At 40.3% G+C, this 27,815-nt stretch overlaps 1 protein-coding gene across 1 annotated transcript; it reads left to right on the forward strand.

Annotated features, from left to right (window-relative positions):
- The first annotated feature begins 117 nt into the window (after positions 1–117).
- LOC104910209 (tomoregulin-1) lies at positions 118–27,815 on the forward strand. Its single transcript, XM_031552755.1, has 4 exons — positions 118–175; positions 15,220–15,329; positions 19,905–20,034; positions 27,718–27,815. The coding sequence occupies exons 1-4, from the start codon at positions 118–120 to the stop codon at positions 27,753–27,755; spliced, it is 336 nt and encodes a 111-aa protein (XP_031408615.1). The 3' UTR covers positions 27,756–27,815.

Below are 27,815 nucleotides of genomic sequence, written 5' to 3' on the forward strand. Positions count from 1 at the left end.
ATGATTGTTCCTCTCTACTCTGCCCTTGTGAGGTCCCATCTGGAGTACTGCATCCATGTTTGGGGCTTCCAGCACAGCAAAGACGTTGAGTTTTTGGAGAGGGACCAGAGTAGGGCCATGAAGATGATCAGAGGGCTGTTGCACTTCTTCTATGAAGATGGGCTGAAGGAGCTAGGTTTGTTCAGTCTGGAGAAGGGAATCTCATTGTGGTCTTCCAGTATTTAAAGGGAGATTTACAAACAGGAGGAAAATCAACTTTTTACACAAGTAGATAGTGATAGGACAAGAGCAAATGGTTTTAAACTGAAGGAGGGAAGATTTAGATTAAGTGTCAGAGGGAAGTTTTTCAGTGAGAGGGTGGTGAGGTGCCGGAACAGGCTAACTGGAGAAGTTGTAGATGCTCTGTCCGTGGAGGTGTTCAAGGCCAGCTTGGACGGGATGCTAGGCAACCTGATCTAGTACTTGATCTAGCAATTGGCAAGTGCTTTGGAACTTAATGATCCTTGAGGTCTCTTCCAACCCACACCATGATTCTAAGTTTGGTCCAGTGTTCCTTTGCCCCTCCATGCTGCAAGAGTGAACCTGGGGCTGATTTACTTCATGCACATGTAGCAGATGAGCTACTTGCTGTCCTTTGAATGTCTAGCTTGGGCATGGAAAACAAGACAACCTCAGAGACCTGCAGTAAGTTTTTACGTGAGCATCCCAGTGAGTGTTGTATGATGGCATTCTACATGAAGCATTTGGCTTTCATCTTAGTGTGTTGAATGTCTATTTGTAAACTCTGTGCACCAACTTGGAGGAAGGTCATGCAAGAAAAAATGTAAAATTACATGACATGGGTAAAAGATTTTATACATCTCACGCTGTTCTAAACAGTGAGTGTTTAGAATTATCTAATGCACCTATTTCTGAGTCGTTTTAATGAAGGTCTCCAATCTAAATTTAAAATAAAGATGTTACATTTATGTTTTGAAATCAATTTTGAAAACACTACATGGTCACTGAGTGATACTAAAAACTCCTATAATGTGGGGCAGCTCAGTGTAGTTACTGAAGCCTTCCAAGACTTTTTTTCTTATTTTTCATAATCTCTGCCATCCTTTTGCTGATTCTTTCCACTTCTCTTATTGTCTGTTCTTTTCTCTACTTTGATCTAACTGCATTATTATTTACCTTGGTTTTGAAATATATTTTCATCAGTTTTAAAGTCCCTCAGATATCTTCTAAATTACAGAGTACCTATTAATAATATTTCTGAAGTCCTGTGATGGCAAAATAGCAGATTTATGTGTTTAATATCTTATTGTATCAAGACCTCAGATGGCCTTAGTTAAACGAAAGCCAAACCACCAAGAGATTAGCCCCCAAAGGGCTTTTGTGGGAAACCTGCAAGAGGTGAGAGAAATTTATGAAGTGTGCAAGGTTGATAAAGTGACTGCATAATTACCCATCAGGATGCCATATCAGGTTTGATCTGTTTATAAAAGCCATGCACTAAAAATAAAACTTGGCTAAGTTTCCTTTGTATTTCTCTGTAGTAATCCTTAAAAGGTCACAGCTGTGGAAACGTGACTTCTCTGTCCCTAAACAATCAATCTGGTCTGTTCATAACCATTTTAGCAATTCTTTAGTATGCTCAAAGTGCATCAGCTGCATCTTCATACTGCAAAGCTCATTCTGGAAAACACAGTGCTGCCTGGGGGACATTACAAATGTCTTTGCTGTGCGTGAAAGGGGCTGAGGTATAGGGTGCTTGGGATTTAGACAACCTTATGGTATCTTTGGAATCCTCCAGTACTGGAGAAGGGAGGTATTTCAGCCTGTTCCCGGGGCCCTTAGAAGTGGTCTGCTTTAAATATGTGCATTTGATGGACCCAGAGGCACAAAGCATTTCCTCACAGAGTATTGTGCAGAGAGAAGCAGAGACTTACGAAGAACAAGGTGGCCACAGGCTGGTCTTATTGCCTCAGAACCATCTGCAAGTCTTTCATCTGCTGTGAAAATCTGTTCTAGTTTAGTTTAGTTTAGTTTAGTTTAGTTTAGTTTTTTTCCATATTGTCAAGTGCAGCTTGACCTTTGAAGTAGCTACTTCGTCAGTAGATGGCTCTAGATGTGCTGAGAGGTTTTGTTCTTCTTCCCATTTGGTATAGACAAGATAGAATCAAAGTGATGAGTTAAATAGCGCATAAGGGATTATAACAACATATACAATTGAAATTTAATGTCAATATTTATGCTTCATTATATATGTTATATAATTATATTTTAATTTTATAATAAAAATAATTACATACAATACATATGCCTTATTATATATATGCCTTTGTTCAGCACCTTCATCAGTGACTACTCAACATCTTCATCAGTGATCTGGAGCATAGGATTGAGTCCACCCTCAGCAAGTTTGCTGATAAATCAAACCTGGGAGGAGTGATGGACACACAAGAAGGTTGTGCTGTCATTCAGTGGGTCCTGGACAGGATGGAGACTTAGGCAGGGAGGAACCTGATGAGGTTCAACAAAAGCAAGTGAAGAGTCCTACACCAAGACTCGATGAACTAGAATCATAGAATTGTTTGAGTTGGAAGGGACATTCAAAGGTCGTCTAGTCCCACTCCCCTGAAATAAGCAGGAACATCTACAGCTAGATCAGGTTGCCCACAGCCTGATCCAGCCTGGTTTTGAAAGTCTCCAAGGATGGGGCATCCACTACCTCTCTGGGCAACCTACTTGATACAGGCTGAGTAATAATATTGTAGCATAATGCAACTTATGAAAGAGATTCAGGAATTCATTCTTGTTTAATACATTCCAGTGTTTATCAGCTGCAAATAAGGAGTAGTCAGGAAACATATGGCATCTGTTGCACACCACATCGTGCATTTCAGTAGCAGGAAAATTACAAAATTAAGGGAGGAGAGTGAGTGTGAAGACCTTTGTTTTTCCACCTGTAGCAGATGGTCAGATTTCTAATTTAAAATTTTCTTGGAGTTTTGGCACACTGCCATCTGCCTCCACAGCTACAACAGCGCAATAACTCTGTCACCTCTCTTAGAAAATGTTTCTTGAGAGTAAATTTAATGCTCAGTGAAGTGTTGAATTTACAGCTGCTGGGAGCAGAATATAACATGTAAGAGATGGCCAGGAGGCCCTGCTGATTTCCCTCACCTGGTTACAAGTAAGGTTGTGTTTATATGAAACTGTTGTGAGCAGCATTTGGGAGTTGCAGGGAAGATGTTTCCAGTTATTTGTTTTCACAGGCCCTTCAGCAATCCGGCATACAAGGAATCAGTCAGCAGCATTAATGAAGATCTTGCTAAAAGAGCTTGACTAAGATTATTCAAAAAGTCCCTAATCATTATCATTGCAAGAAGACTGTTTTCTGTAAGATTTTTCTTTGTCTCAGCTCTGTCAGTTTTTATCAATGCTGAAAATATCTTTGCAGTCAGGCATTTTTAGTGTTAAATGCATCGCCACAGATGGTGTTACTTGTATCCACAAATCTATCTGCTCAGATATTAGACTGGGGATGATGGTCGATCTCTTCAGAGCTGCCTAAATTGTTTGCAGGAGTAGCACTGCATGGGTGCTTGAGATGTGGGAAATGTTTTGTTGAATTTCTCTGGTGAAGGCAAATCAACTTCCTCCAGATGGGTTTCAGTCACTGCTAACTTGAATTAGATTTGAAATTTTGTCCTGGGGTGAATATCTTCCTGTTCTGTGACCACAGCCTCAATCATTAAGTTGGATCTTTATTCTCCATGTTTTCAGCAGCTTGGGGGGGTTATGCGTGTGTTTAAGAATTTCACATGTAAGTTTGTTCTGTTCCTCCGTTCTTCTGAACTCAGAAATAAGATTTATTATCAGTTTAAAGTCTCATGGTGTTCTCAGAAATCTTAGTCACATTCACTGCCGTCAGAAGGCAGGTAATTTATGTTTTTGGAAAGTGTCAGTTGGACTGTCCCAGTCCAACAGCTTTCTCCACATGTTCAGTCAGCCTTGAGCAACACCAGGAGCAGAGGCTTGCAGACATGATCTCTCTTACAGCTACCTGAGGCATGGATCCCTCCTGGAGAACCTCATGTGGCTGGAAAGAGAGAGAGAGAGGAGATGAGACGTTGCCATCAGAATACTGGTACTTGGAAATTATGACTTCTTTCACAGAAAACTGAATGGGCGAGAGCTGTTTCCTTTTTGAAGAAAGGTATTGTTCTTGGTTTAAGCCCAATCTATATTCTCCTTTCCAGTCTTCTTTTCTCCTCTGTCTCTCCCTGGTTGGGGCAAAACACACCTCAAAAGTGTGTGTGGACTTCCCACCTTTCCCATGCTCTTCTGCTCAAGAAGCAGCCCCGTGTGCTGCATGTTTCCGAGTAAACAAGAGTTTTCCTTGGAGGAGTGAGAAACACACTGCTGGTGTGCTATCTGCATTAAACTCTGTCACAGCCATACAGCTGGAACACAGCTGGGGTTGGAACTAGATGATTTTTGAGATCCCTTCCAAGTCGAGCCATCCCATGACTTTTGAGCAGTAATTATAAGCTACTTGGATAGAGCTGATGAGTCACATGAACTGCTTTAATACAGCAGCATAGCTCTTTAGCTTGCATAAGTTGCCTTCACGAGCCAGTGTTCATTTTATTCCTTAAATTGTTTATGTTTTCTTTATTTTTGGTTACCATCATCATTTTCTAGTAGTAATACTGAAGGTGTTTCTGTTAAAGAAAAGGTGGTTAAGGCTGGTAGCTAAGCAATTGGATGAACTTGATGTGGCGTCTTGCCTTGCCTTCTGTTGTAACTTTTGATAAATCATTTTATCTCCCTCTGCTTTTCTTCCTCATCCATCAAAATGGGCATGATAATGTCTAATTTGTATCATAGTTTCTATAACTTCTCTGCTTGTGCTGCAAGTCATGGACTGGCTGTTATCCATGCCTTTCAGCAGGGGGATCAGATCTGTGTTGCAGCCTCTAGGTATTGCAATATTTCACGTAGTTGCTAATGATAATGACTGGAAGTAATGAGTAATGTTTAAAATTTAAGCTATTTAGAGGCCATGTTTTAGATTTCTGCTATCAACTCATCTTGCAGACAGCAGCATTTTCCCCTTAGAGAGTGAATAATTAAGGGCAGATTAATACACTATCTGAAAACTCTTTGTCAGATATTTTCTGCAACTTTTAAAGGATGATTTCAAATATAAGAATAAATGGCAACTTAAAATACTCCTCCAGATTATAATTAATTCTACTAATTTGTCTCTAATAGACCAAAGCCCTAATCAAGTTAATTATTATTTGCATAAAAATTAGGTCCTCAAAAGTTCCTTCATCCTACAAGCACTTAAAGACATTCTTAATCTTACACATGATAAGTTCCATTTCATTTATTTAGATCATAGAGATGCTCAAGGTTAAGTCTTGGTCCAAGTGCTCACAGGACTGAAGCCATAAATTATGTGATAAATGGCAAATGTCACTGCAAACAGTATAGTTCCTCACTGAAAGCCACTATGTACACTATAGAAAATCGGCCAAAAACACTTGTTTTTTCTTGGCTTTACATCTGAGAAATGAAAGGGCTTGGCATTCCAGGTATTTTTCTTTTGTCTTTTTATTCTTGAAGGAAAAATGTTTAGAATAATGGGAAAGAAGAACGGGAGAAGAGCAGCATTGGAGCCAATAATTAACGCTGAAAATATAATTACTGAAAAGACTGACTTTGGAATCTGTATACATGTATACATTCATTTTGCATTTTTAAAATATTTCCATTTTTCCCCGTGAAGTATTTTTTGCAGTCACTGATAAACTGTGTAATATGCAGATCCTGCATAATAATCTGATTGAAGCTATACAATCTTTCTCAGTGTTGTGGCTTGGTTCATCTCCAAAGGTCCATGAAGAAGCGTTGGTTTCACTAGTGTTTTCATTATCCTTGGAAATTACTTATTTAAAAAAAATGAATTAAAAAAAAAACCAAATCACTTTTGATTTCCCAGGCTCCCAAATGTCTTTAAAATAAAATAAAACAAACAGACAGGACCCAAGCAACTTCTGTAATTTTCATTAGAGGAAAGTGTAAATCTATGTGCAGAGCCTGAATTTTTAAGCACACTTTTTTGTTCCAGAAAGGTTTATGCTTTCATTTTATGCATACTTTGGTATTCAAATTTCACAGAGGTAAAATGATAGATACCCTTTATTTAGGAGGTCACATCCTAAATATGGGGTGGAATAACTGATTTCTTAAAAATTACTGATTTTTTGTGCCCTGGCAGGAAAGTGGAAACCATTCCATCTTTGTGTTGGGACTTCCATGATGCTGAATGAAGCCTGTGTTGATAAGAGCTCAAGAGTGAGAAAAACATACATGCCTTATGGTAAAGGGACATGCTTTCAGATGTGCTTGAGCTTTCACTCATTTCAGCTCATGTTTCAGCTACAAAACCAGAGTTTCAACCTGAGTTACATGTCACCTACAGATCAAAGAATAAATTCTCTGTGATGCATGGAGGGTAATTATCTGGTTTGGTGTTGATTTTGACGCCATTTTACTTTGTTTAGGCCTTCAAGATTTCGGGATTTACACTGCTCAAGGTGTCAGTGAGCGCTGTGTTGTTTGGGACTGTTTGAATAGATTGTCACTGGTCTATATGCTTAGGAAATAACTCTCTGATTTCCTTAATGAACTTGACTAAAATATTCACTTTCATTTGTAATTAGGCATGGAAAGATTTCTTCAGGAAGACAAAGCTATAACTTCCCTAGGAACAGTGTGCTTGCCTGCTTGATTCCTGCACTGGGAATGATGCTAGAAATCAGGCATAGAGCCCTAGTTTGGCGATCAGGGGAGAAGAGATACAGCAGAAGAGATACAGCAAGGCACTTGGAAATATTTTAGATATATGACCATCTATAGCGCAGACTGAAAGAGAGCAAGTAGACATTAAGAGAATGAGGACAAATAATATTTTCCCCCTGACCATGTAATACATGTGCTACACAACAGTCAGAAGTCAACAGTTTCCTTTATGCAAACAAAAAAATTCATAGGAGTCCTGCTAGTTGAAGAGGGCTGATGAAGTGTAAAAGCACTATTTTTGAACTGATCAGAGTGCCTCCATAAGTACAGGCAGTGGTGTTCAGCAACACATTAGTAATCCCATGCATTTCCTTGGTAATCCAAGTAAAACTCTCACCAGCTGTAGAATATTGCTTTTCAGATCTTAAAAGTAAGCTGAGAAGTCATATTTGGCATAGGATAGAGCCATGACAGGGAACACAGTCCCTAGAGATTGGCTACTCTATTAAATTTTGGGGCATTTATTTTGTAGGAATATCTCAAAATTTTAGAAAACAAATACTGAAGTAGTCTTATTACAAGCATTCAGCCCCCATGAAAACTAATTCTACAGCTATCTTTGGTTGAAATATTCCTGATTTTACCATCACCTAAAAATACATGTGTTTCAGTGTGTTTTTATCATCCAGATTTCAATTTCCAAGTCACAAAGGACCGTAGGGACCATAATGGCATCATTACTAGAGAACAGTGACTGCTCATTCCGTGTGCGCACATGGTTTGATCACATGAGCCTTGTTCTGGTATACGTACTCTCAGCTCCTCCAATTAATATAAATGTGGAACCTTTTCCAAGCAGCCACTAATTTTTCATAAACCTGTAAGGAGGTCAGTGTCTCAGGCTTCAACCACTGTCAGATTTGGCCAAAAATGCCCAGTGAGTGCAACAGTTGTTGGAGGAAACTGGCTGAGACGCTCTGGGAAGTCACTGCTCTGCACAGTAATAGTTTCCCTAGAGGCTACTATTGGTAATACCTGTTGTAATCTTCCTGTAAATATGCTATAAGACCATGTTGCGTTTTTCCCCCCCCCCCAATACTTTTTAATTTTATGTAAAAATATTCAGTGACATGCTAATTTCTTTGTAAGAGCCTTGCATAATCACGTTCACTACTTTTTGTAGTAAGACAGAGATTCTGCTTTGCAGACAAGATTTGAAAGCAGTGTCCCGGGTGGCTGCTAACAGAAACACATACAAAATCTGTGCCCTGTGCCAGATTGCTGCACCACCTGACCCTGATACCAACAAATATGTTTCCGAGAGAAAAAAACATTTCACGTTCTTACTGCATCTTTGGCTGTCTCCAAGCAGTTGCACAGCTAGTCAATTTGTACCATTTGCTGAAATGCTCACCTACAGATTATACATAATTTCTGAAATATTGTCAAAGCTCTTAATGTAACAAAAGGTGCCTCAACTTTCTCTACAAATACATTTTTTTCTTTGTATGATGGAAACAGAAATGCACTATGGGCTGAATCCAATATTTTGACAGAACTGTCATCCAAACACTCATCACTCTGACACTTTCCTCACTTTTTTTCACACTGAATAGAGTTAGTCTGAGGCATACTTGCAATGCGAATAATTGCAGTGTGGGAGACTTTCAGGTTCAAAGCCAATCTTGTTACCTTGCTGTGTGAGTGCTAGTTGTTAAAATTTGCTGTGGTTTCCTATTGTGTGCAAGAATACTAATTACTTTAGCAACACGTATGCATTCGTTTTCTCTGTGTTTTAGAAGGAGATTATCGTGACTGGAAATGTAAAAGTATAATCATCCTAGGTAAATTGGACTGCACTTAAGCAATCAAATGTTAATGCAGTTTTGTAAAAGTAGTTTTAGAGAAATATTTCAAGCTTTATTCGCTCAGTTAGCATTCTCAAGAGCCAAAGTACAGCATTTTTTTCTGCACAATTGACTCTTAAATATTGCATCAAGACAACAAAACAGATTTTACTAGTTCTATAGTACTGCTTAAGGTTGCTTCGAAAGCAGCAGATTTGCTATCAGCCACCCAAATCATCCATTCATTGATCAATTAAAAAGTCTGGGAGGACCTTAATTCCATTGGACTACAACTGTCAGGGTTTTAAGTATTCTAAGTATTTCATTTATTTTTTCTCATATAACTTCTAATCTATTCCAATGAATTGTTTTCTTCTAATGGAAGCGGGAATGAAAATGTAGAATTTTCTGTTTATTTCTATTTTTTCGTCCTGAATTTGAATAACTTGTTCAAATGAACAAAATAGCACAGTCCATTGTGTCTTGCTTTGCCTTATCTGCCACAAGCAAGTATTATCTGTCTGGACAAGTAATAGTAAGTTTGTCTAAGAGGTCTGATTGCTCCCTTAGTCTTCCATCATAGTCACAGAACAGAACCTCAGAAGAGATTCAACAGTTATAAATCTAGTATGCAAATTGCTATGATTTTTGTATTCCACAGTTGTTGAAACTGATGGGAGACAGCAAAAAACAACCTTCACAGAAGTGTTTGATGCCCCAGGCCTCTGTTCAGTAGGTGTTTGGACAGTGCACTCATGTACGTGCTTTAACTTTCGGTTAGCCCTGAAGTTGCCAAGTAGTCAGATCAAATGATCTTTGTTGGTCCCTTCCAAATGAAGTGTTATAATCTATTCTGGTCTAGTCTAGTTCTAGTCTAAAGTGGAATGGATAATCGAATGCAGAGCTGTTCATCAATTACTAAGTCAGGGACTTGCAGTAGTGGTTGCTCACTCAGTCTTGTAGGATGAACTGCCTCTTAGTGAAGCACTTTATGAACACAAGATGGAGACAAGACAGGAGTGAATACTAGATGTTTTCCTAAAATTGCATCAGTGGTAAGTGCCAAAGAAAGTGATGCAAAACCTTGGGGCTTTCTTTCCTGTAGAACTGTTTGTATACACATACGCATCTGAGCACTGCGTGCTGGCTTGTTTCAAAATAAACCGCCTTCACCACACAGTCATGAAGTAAGTGGAACGGCACTTCACCTTCAGAACTTTACATTATTTGGTGAGTTTTGCTTCTACTTTTGCTTTTTGCTACAGAAACAGAGCACAGGAGTTGAGAAAAATGATGTCAGCCAAGTGCTGGTGAATGTTGCATACCAGTGGTATCAAAAATAGCCTTTGCTTCCTTTGTCTTGCGAAGAGCCAAGAGGAGAGACTGTGTGTTCCTGTTTCATGTTTCCTGTACGAATTAGATCTTCAGTGTACAGTTTTGCTATCTTAAAAGAAGCACAAAGCCTCCAGAAAAAAAGCTATTCTTAGCAAATCGCATTGTTCCAGTAACAAAATGTGAGTAAAGTCATCTCTACTTTTCAGACACTGCTAGGGCTTGCTCCTTGCTTCTTTAGTGTCTCTGCAGTCATATCTGCTTTAGAGTTGTTTTTCTCCTTAAATTTCCTATTTCAACCTGCGCAGCAGAAGCATGCTTCCTCTTGAATGTTGCTCCGATGTTTTGAAAGGCACATAGAAAGTCCAGTGGATGAGCTGTAAAAACAGGCTAATGGGTGGAAGTGATGTAGAAGGTGTAGTATCATAGAATCATTAAGGTTGGAAAGGACCTCTAAGATCACCTTAAGTCCAACCACCAGCCCATCCCCACCATGCCCACTGACCACATCCCTCAGTGCTGCATCCATACAGTTCTTGAACATCTCCAAGGATGGTGACCCCATCACCGCCCTTGGCAGCCTGTGCCACTGCCTTACTGTTCTTTATGAGAAGACTTTTTCCTAATACCCAACCTGAATCTCTTACGGCACAACTTAAGGCCATTACTTCTCATTCCAAAGCAGGAACCAACAAGGAGCTGAAGAGCAACAATGAAATAAATAGAAACAAGTTACATCATATATGGCTGTAACTTGCATTTATTGGTAAAATAGAGAATAACATAATGCTTCCTTCATGGGACTGGTGGGATCTGTGGGAGAGCAGTGCTGTTTTGTTCTGAGCTGGCAGCTGAAGACGAGCAAAGATGTCTGAAAGGCATCCAAAATACTGGGGGAATGTTTTTTTGCAGTAATTTTATTTGCTTGTGATGTCTCTCAAAGTCCCCTTTGTGATTTAAGTGGACAAGCTGTACACAACAACATCTGAGGTATAAGCTTGACTCTTGAGTGTCAACTTTGGAGTGGGATAAAGGATGTGACTGGCAGGTAAAGCTTTATTTGAGAGTTAGATTTAAAACCCAGGTTGTTACTGTACTTGTCACATGAACAGCTCACCTTCATAATCCCTAAGGGGAAAGTGTTCTTTTGTTTCTTTGGTGTTTTTTCCCCCCAATACACTCTAATCATTCCTAAGTAGTTTGCCAAAATCACCACCCAGAGAAGGCATTCCAGAGTCATAAGGTCAAGGACGTAGTAGAACTTATGCAGATTTTGACTTTCATCTGTGATGCTGAAAACTCATCCAGTCATAACAGTACTATCTCCAGTATACTTTGTGGACTTTAGTGTACCCTCACATAACATAATTTCTCCTTTGGACACTCTTTTCCAGGTAAATGTTGACCTGCTCCAGCTATTCTTTAAAATTCATTTGTTTAATCAATGGGGTAACAAAATGTTTTTCCTGCCTCAGATGAAGTACTCAGCTGAAGCTGGAAGCACTGCCTGTACCCCCGCACCTACACTCACTTCCAAGTGAGAAGGGTGTTCTTTGTTTCCTTATATCCGTTCACCGTCACCATGTGCAGCTGCCAACCCCAGGAGAACCATGAGTTTTGAAAAAACAAATTGCTTATGAAGCTGCTAGATTTGCCCATCCAGGATTTTATTTTATTCTCTGGGTGTTCAGGTGGAAGAAACACATGTGGTGTACTTAAATTACAAATTGGATTTCATCTTCAGGTTCAGAATTTTGACACATGTAATTTAGCTTGGTGCTAGAGGTTTGTGCCTCAGAGAGTGCACTTTGAGGTCACAGGAAAAAGCCATTCTCCAACTACTTGTATTGAGCTGTATTCTGAATTCTCTGAAAGGAGACAAAGTGGAAAAGACTTTACTTATTTTTACTAATGTGTTACATTGTCACAAAGTAAATTTCTCTCAAAAGGGGAGGAAAAAAACCCAACCAAACAAAAAAACCACCAAAAAGACCTGGATGTGGTGCAGCCAGATGCCTGCAGCCTGCTCTGCACAAGTCCCTTCTCACCCCGCATGGAAGTGTACTGGTTGAACAGATACCAGCAAGTCACTTGTAATACCTCATTTCAGGTCTGTGGAGATAAATTTTATCATAAATTTGGAAGCTTGATTTAATTGCGCTAATTTTCTCCTGGGAGCTGATAGATTCCTACTTACAGTATTTCCCCTGTATGTAATGAATCATAGTGAGGCTTCCTTTTATTTATACCTGCTAAAAGTCTAGGCAATGAGTTGCAATAGGTATTAAGGAAACATGTCAGAAATTATCTTAGACCATTTGCTGCGTGATCTTCATCCATTTCTAGGTCTATTCTCACATATGATGATAATCATTCCATTCTTCTGGAAATAATCGCAGAAACTCCATTTTAATTCTTTCTCCATGGGGAGTCCATTCAAGAGAGAGCTTATTTCAGACATGCAAGACATCACTTCTCCTCTTAACATCCATTCTCATTTATTCACTTTTGAGCAAAACGCTATAGATGTGGAAGTCATTATGGCTACTACACTTCTCAGTGCTTGTGATTTTGTCGAGTATAATCATACACATGTCAGAGCTCTGATTTTACTGCCGCTTGAATTTGCTGCTGAATGGAAGCAGGGATTAGATGCCATTCTATGAGGATAAAGTTCATCTGTCACATTCAAGAGCCAGTCACCGGGGTATCTTGTCTCTCATACGGTTTTGGAAAATCACTTTGCCTCCAAGTCTCTGAGTTACTTTTCCTGCTAGGGATTTATTGCTTATGCAAAAAGCTTGTAATCAGTATTTATGATTTATATAGAAAGAAAGGCAGTCCTCTAAGAAAATTAAGTGACAGAGTTATAACTGTGTTGTTTCTGTCATCTTAATTCCTCCTCCTGAGTACTTTTTAAAAAATGAAGTCTGTTTCTTGGGGAGGAGGGAAGCTTACAAGGAATCATTCTCCACCATCATCTTTCTATCTCCTGATAGGTTTTATCCTGAATTCATTGCATACTCAGCCTTGAGCAGCCATCTCATCCATGTCCATGAATACCTGAAGGGAAGGTGCAGAGAGCCAGGCTCTTTTCAGAGGTGCCCAATGCCAAAGGTAATGGGCATGAACTGGAATATAGGAGGTTTTGCCTAAACACCTGGAGTACTTTTGTGCTTTGTGGGTGCTGGAGTACTGGCACAGGCTGCCCAGAGGCTGTGGGCTCTCCTCCTTGAAGATCTCCAGAGGCCACCTGGCCATGGGCATGGGAACCCTGCTCTGGGTGGCCCTGCTGGAGATGGGCTGGGACCTGCCTGCCTCAGCCATGCTGTGATTTGTAACTTATGTTGGGAGAATACAGAGACTGGGGAAAGTCTTCAGTAAGCTGCTTGGGCACTTGGGCAGTGTGTAGACCTCAGGATTTCAAGCACAAGTTGCAGCTGCTGAGTGACTGCTTCCAGTGATACGGAATGTTGGAGAGTGCATAGCACCAGAGTACTGTGAGCTCAATTAAAGAGGAGTGGAGTTAAGAATGGGGAGCCCCCATCTGTTCAGAGCTCTGAGCTCCTGAGAAGAGGAATTTAAAAGCTGTTAGCACTGTAATTTGTCGGCTTGGTTACTCCCTTTTATAAAGTACATTCTTTGAAAAATGGTATTGCCAAAATGTGGATTCTTCTTTCAGATATGACAATCATTTCCTCTTAATTAATCTTGATAGTTTGTTCATCTTCACAGAGCAGATCTTCACAGGGAGAAAGAAATGCACGTTTCCTTCAGGAGCAAATTATGAACACACTAAATTGAAAAGCTGCAATGTTCTGTCACATTAACTCGGGTCCTACAACATAGCAATCACACTTGATAAATGGTGGCATTAAAGAGAACACGTGCACGGGGTTGTGATGGCAACGACGATATCTGGCTACTCATTGTTACATGCCTTGCCCTCCTCGTTTATGTCTTTGGGAGTGATGGACATATATGAAAAAAAAAAAAATCAATAGTTTTTCAATCTTTTGTTGCAGTTAACAAAACATGGGGATTGCAACTGGGACGTGTGTTGGGCTGTAATACCCCTGCAGCTTTAGTTCTGTGGAAAAATATGCTGTTGCATTGTGTTAAATATGGAGGTACATAATACATTGTAACATAATACATTGTATCATTTGAGATACATTTTTATGCAATAGATATTTATTAATATGAATTTGAGGGAAGTATAATGCTATATATTCCCTCGGGAGCAGTTTTGGATGGTGTCTGCTGTTGCTAAACCAAAGTGTTTGTCAGTACTGTGAGTAGGAGGGCGACTTCCTATTTCAGACTGCAAGTGGCAGGGAGAATTACTCTCTTCTGGTTTTGACCTACATGTCCCCATTTCTGAATGGCTGGTATTAGTGTTTTGTTTAAGCCAGCTCTCTGTGGAGAACAATTATTACAATTATTACAAGTTACAGGCATCGTTTTAAAAGCTACTGCTGTCATTGAATCTCTTAGTGGGCTGTGTTGCTGTAGAGTGTTCAAGTTTCTGACTCAAGCCCAAGCACAGAACATCCTTTTGAGGTCTGTCATTCAGTGCACTCTTAAACATTTGCGGTGGATTTTCCCAGTGCCTGTGGTACTGTTTTCCCCTTTTTATTGTGATCAATAGCAATAGCAGCACCACTGCACTGAGGCCACGAGGTCACGTTTGGGCTAACGCTGACTCCTTCCATTATCCCTCCCATGCCTTCTACTCTTCTTTCTCCTATATATGGTTGAAATTAAATATATATTTCAAAAGAATATACACTTTAAAAATGTGACACTGTATAAGCAGCTGTTGTGTTAGGAAATATAACTTATGCAGCTGATGTGTCAGCCTCTTGGTCCCCTATGCAGCACAAGCCAGTTTGCTGGTTGTACCACTGTTACAAGCTTACTGGGGCAGGAGTTATATTTTGTGCCATAGCTTTATGCAGCAGCTAAGACAGAAGGGCTCTGGTTCATTACTCTGCCTCCTAGAGTGCAAGCAAATTACAATAGTTTAAACACACTGTGGTTTGTTTTCAGGCATCCCTGGCAGAGGGGGTGTGCAGTGTGATTTTGGCACTGCTGGGCAGCTCCTCATGTGGTGAAGCGGAGCTGAGCTGTGGCTGCTGACCGATATGGTGAAGCTGCCACTGAGGAGGAGGCTACAGTCCTCAAAATTACTCATGTTTCAATTTCTGTTTCCTTTCTCTACTTTTTTTCACAGAATTAAATGTAAAAGAATCTGATGTAAAAGTGTGTGATGAATCATCGTGTAAATATGGGGGAGTGTGTAAGGAAGAGGGCGATGGCCTGAAATGTGCCTGTCAGTTCCAGGTAAGGAGCGCTCACTTTTCCATTTGCCTTTTGTGTCAGACTCTGGAAAATCCAGAGGCAACTTGTTTATTTTTCTTCCCATACTTCTTGCCTGGGGAGATGGTGAGCTTGGCACCACATCTGTAGCTCAGTCTGCTAATCAACTCAGAGCTGGATTATAGGTAGAGGATGCCTCCAGTCACGCTCCCCAAATTTCATTTACTTCTTTTGGTAGTCACAGGCCTTTAATACTCACAGGCTGAAAATAATAACAGCAACAGCAATAATAAGAATTAAATTAAATTGTGTCCAAACAGGAAAAACAGCAAAGGTATGTAAATGTACTCTGACACTGAGTGGGCAGTGAAAATGAGATAGTAACAGGATCACCAGCAGTGGTCATAAAGTTTATTGAATGAAAATGAGTTTATTGAGTGAATTATTCCCACTCAGGAAAACAAAAAAGTGGTGAGAATTGATTTTTAAAAAAACATATGAACTTTAAAAAGTAGTGAATAAGAAGTTCAATTTGCTCCATTGATTTTTATGCCTGTAGTTTACACTTTCTGTGACTATCATGGCAATCCTACCCCGAACATTTTAGAGAAAAGAGAATAATCATAGAATGAATCATAGAATAACAGAATGGTTTGGGTTGGAAGGGACCTCAAAGTCCACACAGCCCCACCCCATGCCATGGGCAGGGCTGCCCCCCACCAGCTCATCTGCCCAGGGCCCCATCCAGCCTGGCCTTGAGTCCCTCCAGGATGAGGCACCACAGCTTCTCTGGGCAGCTGTGCCAGAGCCTCATCACCTTTTGAGTGAAAAATTTCCCCCTGACATCTAATCTAGATTTTCTCTATTTAGTTTAAAACCATTCTCATTTGTGCTGTTGCTATCAGACCATGTAAAGAGTTGGATCTCACTCCTGTTTATACGCTCCTTTTAAGTACTGGAAGGCCACAGTGAGGTCTGTCTGGAATCTTCTCCAGGCTGAACACGCCCAGCTCTTCGTAGGAGAAGTGCTCTAGCCCTCTGATGATGTTCATGAGATACTTTAAATTTATGATTTATATCCAAGACAAAGGTATCAAATATTGAGACTCCTGGTAAAACTACAAGAGTTAGCAGTGTTACCAATCAGCGCTAGAGTGGGCTATCATTCAGTGCATTGAAAATAATTTTGTGTTCTGTTTCCAATGAATAATAAATCAAGGGGAACCAGAATAGCAACTGTGTGTGTCTGATCTTACTCCAGTTTTGGATCCTGGTCTTTCAGAGCTAGCTTTTGATGTAGTGTCATTCAGTTGGGTACCTACACTGAGGGCATCCTGCAGCTTGCATCCCCTAGAAAAAAATGAGATTTGATTGCCTTTTAAAGTGAGAAAAAAATCTTAGGAGAAGAATTTTATTTATCAGTCTTCCTTCTTGCTGTAACTGTTATTTATGAAAAACAATAAAATCAAAACCCAATAATGGTTTTAAAAATGGAAAGAAATTCAACCCTAGGCTAAGCAAAGGTTTCATTTATTTTCTGTAGGTGGTAAATTTTATAACCTCCCAATATCCAGGTCAGGAGGGCTAAAATAAGTAGCTGTCTCATGTGATAAGCTGATAGTTTTTCTTTAGGAGCTCATTTTTAAAGCCAATGCTATTTTAAAGCTAATTATAAGTTTATGTGTACTTCTTGAAAAATTTATCCTATATTTAAAGAAAGAAGCCTAATCATGAGGAGAAGGTGTCATATTTTTCAGGCATACCAGGTTAAATTCTTTGTGTAAATTTCAAACTTGGTTATTCAGCAGAAGCTAGGTCCACCAAAATACCCCAGGCAATGAATACTCAGCCCAAACTGTTGGGTTCTCTGTGTTCAAATCTGTATGAGGACCAGCTAATTTTATTGCTGATAGCACAAGACTGTGCAAAAGAATTAAAGAAATTTGTGTACAATGCTTCAACTAAACCAACACTGGAAGGAAGAAGCAGGGATCTAATCCTGCTCTCAGAATCACAGAATCACCAAGGTTGGAAAAGACCTCTAAGATTATTCAGTCCAACCATCCACCTACCACCAATATTTCCCTGCTAAACTTTGTCCCTCATTACCACATCTAAATGTTTCCTGAACATCTCTAGGGACGATGACTCCTCCACCTCTCTGGGCAGCCTATTCCAGAGCTTGACCACTCTTTTGGAGAAGAAATTTTTCCTAATATCCAACCTCCACTGGTGCAACTTGGGGCCATTCCCTCTAGTCCTATTGCTAGTTACACTTGAGAAGAGGCTAACCCCAAAATCTTATGGATATCAGTAAAACTTTGGCAGCTGCATACTTCTGAAGACTTCAGACTATACTTTCAGAGTAATTTGGTGATTGCTGTAGAACGTGTGTTTTTTTTCCCCTTTGCCACATGATGAAATCAGATTTGCGAGCTGTAAGGTGCCTACAGCGTGTAAATGCAGAGGTAACCCTGAACAGAATTTTCTGTTCCCCGCAACTGAAGACATTTGGCTAAATTGGCCACTGGTCTGATTCAGTAAGACATTTCTTTCCTTCCTCAAACTGCAGTTTTCAGGAAAACTGACTTTAGCAAGAGAGATGCCTAATTAAAAGTCTCATGTCCGTTGCTGGTCAGCTGAGGCTTCTCCTGTTGGAGGGCAGGACTGTTACTGGCTGTGGGCTGCAGGATTTGGCTCCCCTGGCTGCCTGAGTGCAGACAGTTTTGGAGAAGAAAGAGGCATTGCTATTACACTTAGACTATTTTTAAGGCAAAGGCTGGTAAAGACTCCCTTGTATTCAGGAAAATGCATAGAGATTTCAGTTACTTTTCCCTTTTCCTTACTCTTTCTTCCTCCTCATGTATGGCCATTCCTAGCCCAGCAGCATTTATTAAGTATTTGGTCTTCCAAAACTTTAAATATTAATGAGTCCTGCTTTTCCTCCTAGGATTCCCTTCGGAAACAAGTTCCGAAATTTCAATGTTGCCATTGAAACACATATCGTGGCATGGCAGCATGAGCACTGCAGGCCGTAACCTCTTTGAACACCTCGTGGGCTTTCTCTCACAAAGTCACCTAATGTAAAGTGAGATACTGGAGCTTGACTCTCCAGCAACAAATGTATAGATCAGACTGCAGGAGAGATGCTGGAGGATGCCGTTGTGCTCTGTTTCACTGACCTTAGTGATATCCTGACTTTCAGCAGGCCTACTCATAAAAAAGGTTAACTCCTTTTTATTATAACTGAGGAGGGAGAGAACACATTTACCAAACTTCTGAAAAGGTCTCTTGCTGCAGTTTGTATGACATTTTGCAAAGCCTGGATTAAAAAATCATCAACACCTGACAGTTGTGTTCTGCATCAGAGGTGGTGCAGGGTTCTTTTTGGATCTCAGTAAGAATGGTTCAACCACAAATGGCTTAATAGGGTAACTGCTTTAGTAAGACAGAATAAGGAATATTGATAGCAAGTAATCTTGCATCTTAGCATCTTAGAATTCACTAAAGAATTACCAACGTATTAAAAAAGATATCACTTTATCTCTAATTTTCTATCCTCAGGATAGAAACCTGAATGCTTAAAATATGACACAGTAACTTTACCATTAATAGTATCTCTAAGCTGCTGTCCCTTTGGAGCAGTTTAGCTTAACTACCACTGTTATTTCTGTGTGTACCTTCTGTCACTGGCTGAACTTTCTCAGTTTGATAATACACTTCACATGTTTAAGAAATTTGGCAGCTAGTCTGTGTCTTTGTTCATTGTTTCTCGGTGTTTTTGTTTGTTTGTTTGTTTGCCTAGAAGTTCTAAAGATGCAGAAGATGTCTAGAACTGTAGTTACCACTGAAGCCGCAACAGGGCAATGTGTTTTCTTCCAAACAGCGAGGTGGGGTTTGGATACTCAGTTCAGCAGGGAGCATGTAGCACTCATAGGCACTGGCAGACTGGCTGTTTTAGTCTGTTTCACTGCATTTCTGTACATGTTATTCATACAAGAGATATATAATCCATTTTTCTTAGAATGTAAGAAAATAGCAAAAAACAGGCTGCTCCTGCCAAAGCCTTTCCAAATGATCAATTTTTCTTTCTTCTTTTCTTCTTATAAATTGTACCTGCTTTAGACGTTGCACTCAAAATTTGGCAGTACAGCTATACAAAAGAAGTATTATAGTTGTTGACCATGTATAACACTCATGATACTCATAAATTTAATGGTGGTTGTCTTCCATTTCCCTTGAAAGATTGTTCTTTGCTCAAAAAGATCAACAGAGTTCCCTTTGAGTCCCATGCTTTTATCTTTCAAATGATTGTAGATGTTTGTCATATTCCCTTTAGACATTTCTGAGATCCAGAGTTATTTAGTTATTTTAATCTTTCCTGCTGAATTTCTATGCTCAGTCCATATGGAGATGGACTATTATTTCAGCGATCTGAAAGGAATATATACAGTGAAATAATTTTCCTTCAGTGATAAGAATTATAATTTGCTGCTGGCAACTTTATATTTACACATCTCTCTTCCTATACATTAACATGCAATTGAGATGATCCATGTGCTTTTGTATGAGTGAGTTACTTTGTAATTTCTTTTTCAGTGTCACACAAACTATATTCCTGTTTGTGGATCAAATGGAGACACTTACCAAAATGAATGCTTCCTCAGGAGAGCTGCTTGCAAGCATCAGAAAGAGATAACAATGGTATCAAGGGGACCTTGTTACTCTGGTACGTAAAACATTCTTCGTCACCAATGAATGATGGTATATGATCAGCTCTTTTGTTTTTCCCATAAATCTAGAGATTTTCATTTGCATGCTTTTTGTTGAGTGAAATTATGTGCAAACCACAAGTCCTCTTTAACAATGAAATATAGAGAAGAAAGCTGATATACTTTCTGATATCCTAACAGGTTAATAAATGAACACTGAAACTAGAAGTACTTTATCTAGAAAATGCTGTGTGAATGCTTCTGATGTATGTATCAGGGAACCTTGATATTCATTCAAAAGGCTCACAGTGAAATTGAACAGATTCCAGATTATTCATGTCTTTAGAATGTACGTTTTTTGAATGTACAGGATTAGTGTGACATCCAAAACCGGATTCTGATCATCCCGATTACCACTGTACTTGCAACCAAACCATCATCTTTACTAATTGCACATTGGTCATGACCTTGAAGATATGCATAACTCTTACAAAATCATTGTACTTCACATTTCTGGTGGGCTGGTGTTTCCACGCATGTAAAACAGGTTTTCCAACACTTAAAATACATAGGACAAGTTTTCACTATCTCTGTCCTGAATGTTGCAATGTGCTGTTGGACATAGAAGCTTTAGGTATCAGAGGTCTTCTGAACACCTGGTAAGATTTCAAAGCTGGTGAGGTCAAACAAATGGCTGGCTGTCCAGAATTAAACTATATGGCTTAACAGCATAAACAGCTGCATACTTTCATATACATATATATGTATATACATATATAACACAGAAACAAACAAAAGCTTGTGGAACATCTCTCATCTTACTAGTAGTGACTAGGTTACATCTCCATGGTAGCACAAAGTGTGGCTATGGATCAGGTGCATACTCCTGCCCAGCTTTGCATTGTCAATTATAGATACCAATGACAATTTAGAGGCAGCAGCCTTGAACTTGCTGGTATCTGCAACATCTGTCTGGAAACGAGGGGAGTTATTTGGGCAGTTTATTTAGGCCAAGTTCATTGCTACTGTTCTATTGCTGGTCTCAGAGATGGCTTGTTTAAATGCAGGGTAGCTGTGTTTTCATAGACTGCTCTAATGCCTTCATCTGCAGCACAGCCCTATACTGAGATGTGGTTTTATTTACTAAGGTCCAAAATGATCTATAGCATCTTGTGCCTGGCTGAGCTGCAGATGAATCTTCCAGCAGACCACAGGACACTAATGGAATGTTACCTTCTTTCTCAATCTGCCACCTATAAATTATCTCCAGAAGACATAGAAATAGCAAAAAAAGATCTATTAACATTTTGGAGCATTCATGTATTCCACTAACAACATCCGAGAAGTATGTGGATTTCTTTTTTTAATTTTATATGCACTCTGCTCCACTTACTAAGAAAGACATTCAGGTTGCTGGCAGCCAATTACAACATTGCTCTGCTAATCTGAGATATTTTTTTGTAGCCTTTCTCTCCTTTTTTCTTATGTCCCACTTCAAGCCCAGGAAATGCAGTGCAATTTTTAGCACTTAGCGTAATACATCAAGATGTGCTGAGACACAATTGAGCGGAAAGTACTGAAAACATTTCTGAAACGAGGGATGCCATTTGGGTTTTGTACTGCACTTACAGTGGCCCAGTCAGTGCAGCTCTACCAGCTCCCAGAGTGTCTGGTACACTCTGATTGATCTGAGAAAATGGGATCATAAAAGCCATCCTCTGGAACCAGCCTATTCCCTGCCGGTGATAATAGGTCATTGTGGAGTCAATGTATTTGTACTCTTGATCTGTAGCATATCTCTCTCCCTCTTTCTCTCTCTCTCTATATCTATATATATATTAGGATAAAATGCCTGAATGGAAAAATCCTTTATAGGCTCACATTATTTTTCACATAGTGCCTCGGAATTTGCTGTGAAAATCCTTCTGTTTGGGGATGTCTTTGGGAGCCAAGCAGAGACTCACTGTTTTTCTATCAGAATCTGCTTTTCAAAGCAAAGGCCTGCTTTATCCTGGAGGGATGCACACAAGACAACAGCAAGGAATTCCCCCAGTGGCTATGTAAGAGCTATTTCATTTTAAGTACGTGAGAGCTCTGAAGCTCATACAAGAATGAAAATCTTCCCGTTTGCTGGGGTCTGCTGCCTTCTGAGGATACAGCACTGGAAAACAGTACACAGAATGATTTAATCAGATGTATTTCTTGACAGGTAACACTGTGAATAATTTTTCACAGTCATGGGTGATTTAACAGCTTATTTATATATTTATTTCCTTTGTCTAGGAGCCATCAGAGTGGCAAGATCCTAAAATAAGCACCATTAAAAAAGAAAGGAAATCATAGGTGCGTTAGGAGTGAATAAAATGCAGGTTTTGATGTTAAGATGACATTTTAGAGAATTATAAGAGAATGTATGACTGAAGCTTTGGGGACTGCATATGGAGGTCTCAACATCTGAAAAGCCCATTTTTCTATGTAGGGATGGTTGTTTTTTCATTTGGTTGGTTGGTTGGTTTTTTTGTTTTGGTTTGGTTTGGTTTGTTTTTTTTTGCCAAATATCTGGTTTTACAAAGATGTTTATATGCCTAAACACTCCTGGCAGGAGCTATGGATGATGAGGGTCCATGGTTTTTAGCCAATACAATTCTCACATTGCAGAATACAGAGATACTGGAAAAATGAGTGAAATGCAGCTTTAGTGCTCTCTTTGCTTAATACCTAAATATATCTTAAAGTAGCCTTAAGCTAGCTAAAAGTCAAGCAAATTAACCTGTATTCATAAAGAAGGCATTGTCGAGTTGGAGTCTAGGTGGAGAGGAATAGGGCTGTAATGTAAGGGACTTGACAAGGGTACTTCTTGGGATCATTTCCCATCTTCCTCCACCTTTCCTTGTGCTTTATTGGCCTTCTCCTAGCAAAAGCTGGATGGCCAACTGTGGGATTGTTCTAGTTGTGAACTAGAACACAGCACAAGCCCAGCTTTTTCCTTATTGTTTTCCAGAGAAGCTGTGGTGCCCCATCCCTTAAGGTGCTCAAGGCCGGATTGGATGGGGCCCTGGGCAGCTGAGCTGGTGATTATATGATTATTTATTTCTCTCTGATCAGTTTCCCATCTGCAGTTCAGCCCACTGACAAATGCAGGGATGGGAGCACTGAGCATGGGGAGGTGGCAAGGCCTATACCAGGATTGCTGCTATCTCAAAGCATCAGCCATCTAGCTGCTGTCATGAGGCCTTCAGCAGCTCATAGGGGATGGTGTTACACTGACACTGGTTATGCTACCAGAGGTTCCTCTACAAGAGGTTATCCCAAACTGGCCTGCTAGAATGGGGTTAAGAAGCCAGGGAGGGACGCAGTCAGAGGAGAAGAGAGAACCATCACCTAGACCCTTGATTTCTTCTGTCTCCATCTGTCTGTGAATTTATTGCTTGGTTTAAATACATTAATTCAGTGAATACAAAATAATCCTGTATGATTTATTCCCAATGTGTGTTCCTGTTAGCTCATACACAAAGCCAGCATTTTGACTGCTGTCAATTTTACACTATATATATGCACATGAAAATGAAACCACATGACACAGTCTCTGACATACCACATTTACAGGGTATTCATACAGCATACTGTATGGTTTGGAAGGCACAGTCAATTGCTTTCTGTGTTGAGATTTCTAAAGTTAAAAACTAATTATTTGCAGATATTATGGCTCTGTTAGATTTAAGGAGTGATACTCTTAGAAGTGGCTTAAACTTTGTGTTCTTCAGTCTGAAGTAATCAAACTCTTACCCTGAATTTTATTCATTTATTTATTGGTGAGAGGGCTTAATATGAAGCATAATTAGATGTACACGTTGTCCTGAAAAGAAATATAATAAGTTCAGTTTAATCCTTTTGAGGGAGATGTGGAAGAAGTTCAAGGCGGCTCACTTTTAGATTCAGAAAATGGGAAAATAACTGTTGATGCTTTTACAACAAAGCTGTAACAAACCTGAAAACCTGCTATAAAAACAGGTGTGCATTTTGCCAGCTGACTGAGACAGTCCTAGCTTCAGTGCCACGCAGGAGCTTTCCAGTCCAGCCTTCAAGGAGAGCTGGTGACAGCACAACATCACCGTCTGTCGTTGGAAAGGAAATGGTTTGGAAGTGAAGAACAAAGCTTACACAAACCATGTCAACACATTCCAGAATTTAATATTCTGAACTTCTTTTGCATGCCATAATTTATCAGGAATGGCTACAAGAATCAAATGATAGCAAATGCTTTCCCCAGAAGACATCAAGATAAACCAGCATTGCCTATGTGCAGCCTGGCAAGGCACAGATTAACAGCTTCTCTCCAGCTGTGGGGGGAGGGTGGGCTTGCAGCTGCTGACAATTAGACTTGTCAGTATTCCTTCCCAAAAGCTGCTGCTGATTTCAAAACCAGGGGTAATTGCTAGCAGAACCCCAGCTCCTGGGGATGGGAGCCCTGTGGGAGCAGGTCTGAGCTGATGGGTGCGTGGGGTGGTTGAATTGACACCCAGCACAGCAAATGTCCCCATGTGTTTGGCCAGCAGCAGGACCTGGGGGTGGCACTGCATTTGGTTTCACTCTAGTTGGCAGCTTTAAGCAGGTTATGATGGTTTCAGAAGTCTTTTGAAATGCTGGCCTTTGGATCACAGCCTGGGGAGTTAACTGATCTGCTGCTGCTTTGCTTTGTGGGTGGGGATGCACCTGCTCTTCACCCAGAAGCAATCCTGTGTAACCAGGGTTAAATGGCAGAAAGTTTGCCCTGTCCCTCCTGAGCTGCTTATTGCTCAGGTCTGTATTGGCCTGGAAAACCAGACTGCATGCTGCCAGCTAGCAGGGGATTGTGGTAGAAAGAGCAGTTGCCCTTTCTGTCTTCCAGTTTGGCTTAATAGGATGAGTAATCGACAGCAACTGAATAAAATAGTTGACATTATCTGGGATTTGTGGAATGAAGTTCTGGGAATGCTGGTGTCAAAAGACCAAGATCTGCTTAGCAAGGAAGTGGCACATGCTGTTTTTGTACTAAAAAAAACCAACACATGCCACCCACCTAACACCCAGCTATATCCCAAAAGCTTTAGGAGAAAATCCAGGTCTTGGGTATAAAGGGTATAATAACTCCAGAGTGCCAAAGTTCAAATGCTGGAAATCTCTTCTCAACGGTCAGCTAATCCTTGCAGTACCCAAATTCCACAAATACATCAGATTTTTTTTTATTATTATTATTTTTTCCTGGAGAATGCATACAGTTTTACCTCTGATGTGTCAAGAGGTATTTAGTTCTGCCCATGACACAATAGCCACTGACCTGTTTCTTACACAGACCTTAAAAAGGTGCCACCTTTTGGCACTTCTTTGCATACTCCTATGCAAGCAGGATTTGGTGAGTTTGCTCTGAAGGCACTGCTGGGCCATGTGGTTCAGTAGAAGGGTCTGCTTGTTCTAAAGTTGTCAGCAGGTCATTGGTGCTTCTGTTTGGAGCTGTTTGGAGCATGTTCCAAAAGCAAGGAAGAAGCCGGTTCAATTTTCATGGTAGTTGAAGTTAAAAGCTGGTCCCACTGGGAATCTCTCTTTAATTACTGAGCTGAGGATGGTGGGATGGTGCTTCTGTCCAGCTTTCTTGCCTGAGTGTTCTTCTTGCCAGGTCCTGCAGCATGGAAACTATCTTTGGAAATTCTGCATTGGTTGAGGGCCTGAGAAGAGCAAGACTGCTTATCTGAGTAAGCCTGTAGAAAATGCTACTTTGAAAACCGGCAGCTGTTTGGGAGAACCTAGCCAAGGCTCAGGAATACAAAGGAACACCAGTTTGGTATAGCACGCTGGACACAGACATGCTAACATAGCATCCGGCTCAGGGAGAAGCACTCAAAAATGATGCCAAATGTTATACAGGATACCACTTTTTTAATTTAATGATACCTTGAGATCTGTAAGGCCAGCAAGTAAAGAATGTATCCATTCCTTTCCTAGGATGCTCTTCACAGAGTTGCCTGCAGACTTTCCACAGGTCAGCCCAACGCTGCTGAGCATCACCTCTGTCATTTAAATGGCTCTCGTAGCTCCTTGCCTCAGGCTGGGTGTGTGCTGGGGAGTGAGGGCCAACAACGTAAGCATGGAGCGACTCAGGTTCCTCTGAAGCATTTTAGCCTTTGGATTTTGTAAGAACTGCACACTGAGCTTTCTCATGTTTGTAGGTCAGCATCTCCTCCCCTGAAAACAGCTCAGGACACAATTTCACCACTTCAAAGAAGCATATACACTTACATTATATAAGTAAATTACACTCCTTCAAGTTTCTTAATGAAGCACTAACACATCATAAAGCATTTTTTTCAGCAATTCAACACATTTTATACAGGATTGTCTGCTTTGTCAGTAAATTGGGTCACTACGGGTGGAACATGAGTCCTGTTTTTGCGTTTATTTCTGTAAGTTACTAAGCACAGTTTGTTAGGCAGAATAATGGTAGAGGAGAATAGTGGTAGAGGAGGAAAGAAAGGAGAATTTAGTCTAGGGAAAAGTCTCTCTTGCTGATATTCTGTGTGACAGGAGATTATTTTTAATGTGCAAAGTGACCCAGTAACGTGGAATTTCTCACTTTCCTCCACGCATTAGAGGGAATTATTCTTAGAAAGATAGCTGCTTAAAGAAGAGGTGGGGGGGAGGAACTGAACAAATGGAGGTTTGGTTCTTCCTCTGATGTGAGCAATGAGCTCGTAGGTGGGAGTACAAACCCCCCTCCTCTCTCTGTTCTCCTTGTTCTTTTGGATTTGTGGGAGTAGATTCAGCTACCTCCTCTGCCATCAGACTGGGCATGAAAGGAGGGGTGTGGGATGAGCACTGTGTGTGCTCTGCAGCTCTCCTCATCTTTCAGAAGGCTAAGTTAACCAGGGAGAGGAGCAGTTTACTGGCAGCGATTGCCATCCCAGCCTCTCCTCTCACCTCCCTTAAGCGAAGAAAGACCAAGGGAGATCTGTGACTCCAAAGGGCAGCACCAGCTGAGGACAGTGGGATGCACATCCCTGTACCCTCATCACAGTGCTCTGAAGAGAAGTGAGTTGACCCGGGATGGTGATGAGGTACTCAAACTATTAATGCAAAGGGGATGCAGCTACGCAAAGTCACTCATCTGATGCTAATCCAGTCAACCTAATGCCAATTAAATAATTATGCTGTTAGAGCATCCTTACACAAAGTGATTAGCTCACTTGAAAAGAGCTATTTTATAGGTAGATGACCTAAACCAACTTTACTTTCAGGATCAGTTGCTTTTGCAGCAAAGTGGTTTATGCATTACTCCTTCATGTGCCATTCTCAGGGCTAGGGGGCTGAGGGTAAACCTACTTTCCTTCGTAAACAGATTAAAAAAAATCAGGCTGTATGCTCTTCATCTGTTTTAGGTTTAACAACTCTGAAGCTATCACAGTTGAAAAAAGGCTAAGAAAGCTGCTCAATACCAAGCATTGCTGCTCTTCGAATAAAAACTGTCCTGACACAATAGGCCATGACAAACCCTATGAGAGGATGCCAGCCTTTATGCAAGATGTTTGTTTTTACAGCTGGCTCATGAAATGTAACACCTGCACAATGTTTTACAGTGACAAGTTGCTAACAAACAGCTGCTCCTGGAGCAATATTTTCATTTGCTTTCTTTTTTTTCTTTTTCCTCTCTCCTTCTGTTTCCTTTCCAGATAATGGTTCTGGGTCAGGAGAAGGAGGTGAGTACTAAACCCCAGTTACATGTGCTGTTTTTTAGTATATATGTATCTGTGTCTACATTATGTGAGGT

This window comes from Meleagris gallopavo, chromosome 3 (genome assembly GCF_000146605.3).
Source record: "Meleagris gallopavo isolate NT-WF06-2002-E0010 breed Aviagen turkey brand Nicholas breeding stock chromosome 3, Turkey_5.1, whole genome shotgun sequence".
Lineage (NCBI taxonomy): Eukaryota > Metazoa > Chordata > Aves > Galliformes > Phasianidae > Meleagris > Meleagris gallopavo.